At 34.5% G+C, this 1,290-nt stretch overlaps 1 protein-coding gene across 1 annotated transcript in view; it reads right to left on the reverse strand.

Annotated features, from left to right (window-relative positions):
- Positions 1-1,290, reverse strand: part of Dennd1b (DENN domain containing 1B) — a 292,621-nt gene that overhangs the window by 97,670 nt on the left and 193,661 nt on the right. The window contains exon 14 of the mRNA XM_023707369.1: positions 815-916. Coding sequence (XP_023563137.1) covers positions 815-916 — 102 coding nt within the window. The remainder of the gene's footprint in view (positions 1-814; positions 917-1,290) is intronic.

The following is a 1,290-nucleotide window of genomic DNA, read 5'->3' on the forward strand; positions in this document are numbered from 1 at the left end:
CACACACACACACACACACACACACACACACACTCTTTGCAAGATCAAAGACCAGAAGAGAGCTGGCACTTAATTTATCAGCCTTTACAGACAAAGAGAGTTTTCGTCATTTCAAAAGGATCAGATGTCTTTTATGACAAACTGGGTTTGCAGTTTAATTTACAAATAGAATTCTAAGTAAGCAGTCTTTGCTCTGCCAAAGCAAATGACAAACAGTGTAGGTTTTCATTTTTGCAGCCCTCAGCAGGGTAGAAAAGATTAAAATAAAACTGAAATAATTTAGAGAAAACAAATAAATGTTTCAGAAAGTTGAGGGAGATCAAAGCCAGAATTTTCTGACCCCAACTGTACAAGCATTTCTTATTATATTGACCAGTGCCATCAGATCATTAATTAAAAGGAAAAGCACTGGCAGGTGGCAGGGAAGCAAAAGCCGATAATTGGCCCCCTTCTTCTTCTTGCCTTCAAAAACTCTCTCACTCTTTTGCAAGACATGCCACCAGGCAGACAGAAATGCCTACTTTGTAATATAATGATTAAGATGAGATGAAGAGACTTACGTTTAAAGAAACGCTACCTAATGAATGCATCTAGCTTTTTAATTATGATCCTACTTTAAAAACACGGGATAGGATGATCCATTCAACATCCCCTCCATTGCCAAAAGGTAAAAGTATTAAAAATAGAACTTATATTGATTCCTCTCACATGCCTTACACATATATAACCCTTTTATTTCAAATCGAAGTGGGAATACAACTCTTAGTGAGGGTCTGTGAGAAAAAGTGTCTGCCGAAAAAGCCTTCAGACTTACCACATCAATTGGCAGGCTGCTCAGGTCATTAAATGGGGATTCCAACGTGTTTGTATCAACGTTTAACACAACCACATCTTCCAATGATTTATTTTTCACTCTCTATTTTAAAAACACAGTTATAAAGAAATTGTTATTCATACATTTATTTTCCTCAGAAAACTAAGAACTTAGACACAAAAAATGTTAATGCACATAGCTGATGAGAATAAGAACAGAAAAATCTGACATTATAAAAATAAAGTACTCTCACCAAGATTATAACCCATTTGAAAGATTTGGCCAAATTGTTAAAAATAGAATATTTATGAACCTAATGCTGAATTAAGTGCTAATGATAAAGCACAACCAAGATTTATAATAAAATAAGTACTACTGCATCAAACTATAACAGACTGGAGCCTTTAAAATTTAACAACTCAATACCAATCCTATGATATAAGAATTTCTTTTGTTGTTTTTGGGACAGAGTCTTG

This window comes from Octodon degus, unplaced genomic scaffold, assembly GCF_000260255.1.
Source record: "Octodon degus isolate 3935 unplaced genomic scaffold, OctDeg1.0 scaffold00009, whole genome shotgun sequence".
In the NCBI taxonomy this organism is placed as follows: Eukaryota; Metazoa; Chordata; class Mammalia; order Rodentia; family Octodontidae; genus Octodon; species Octodon degus.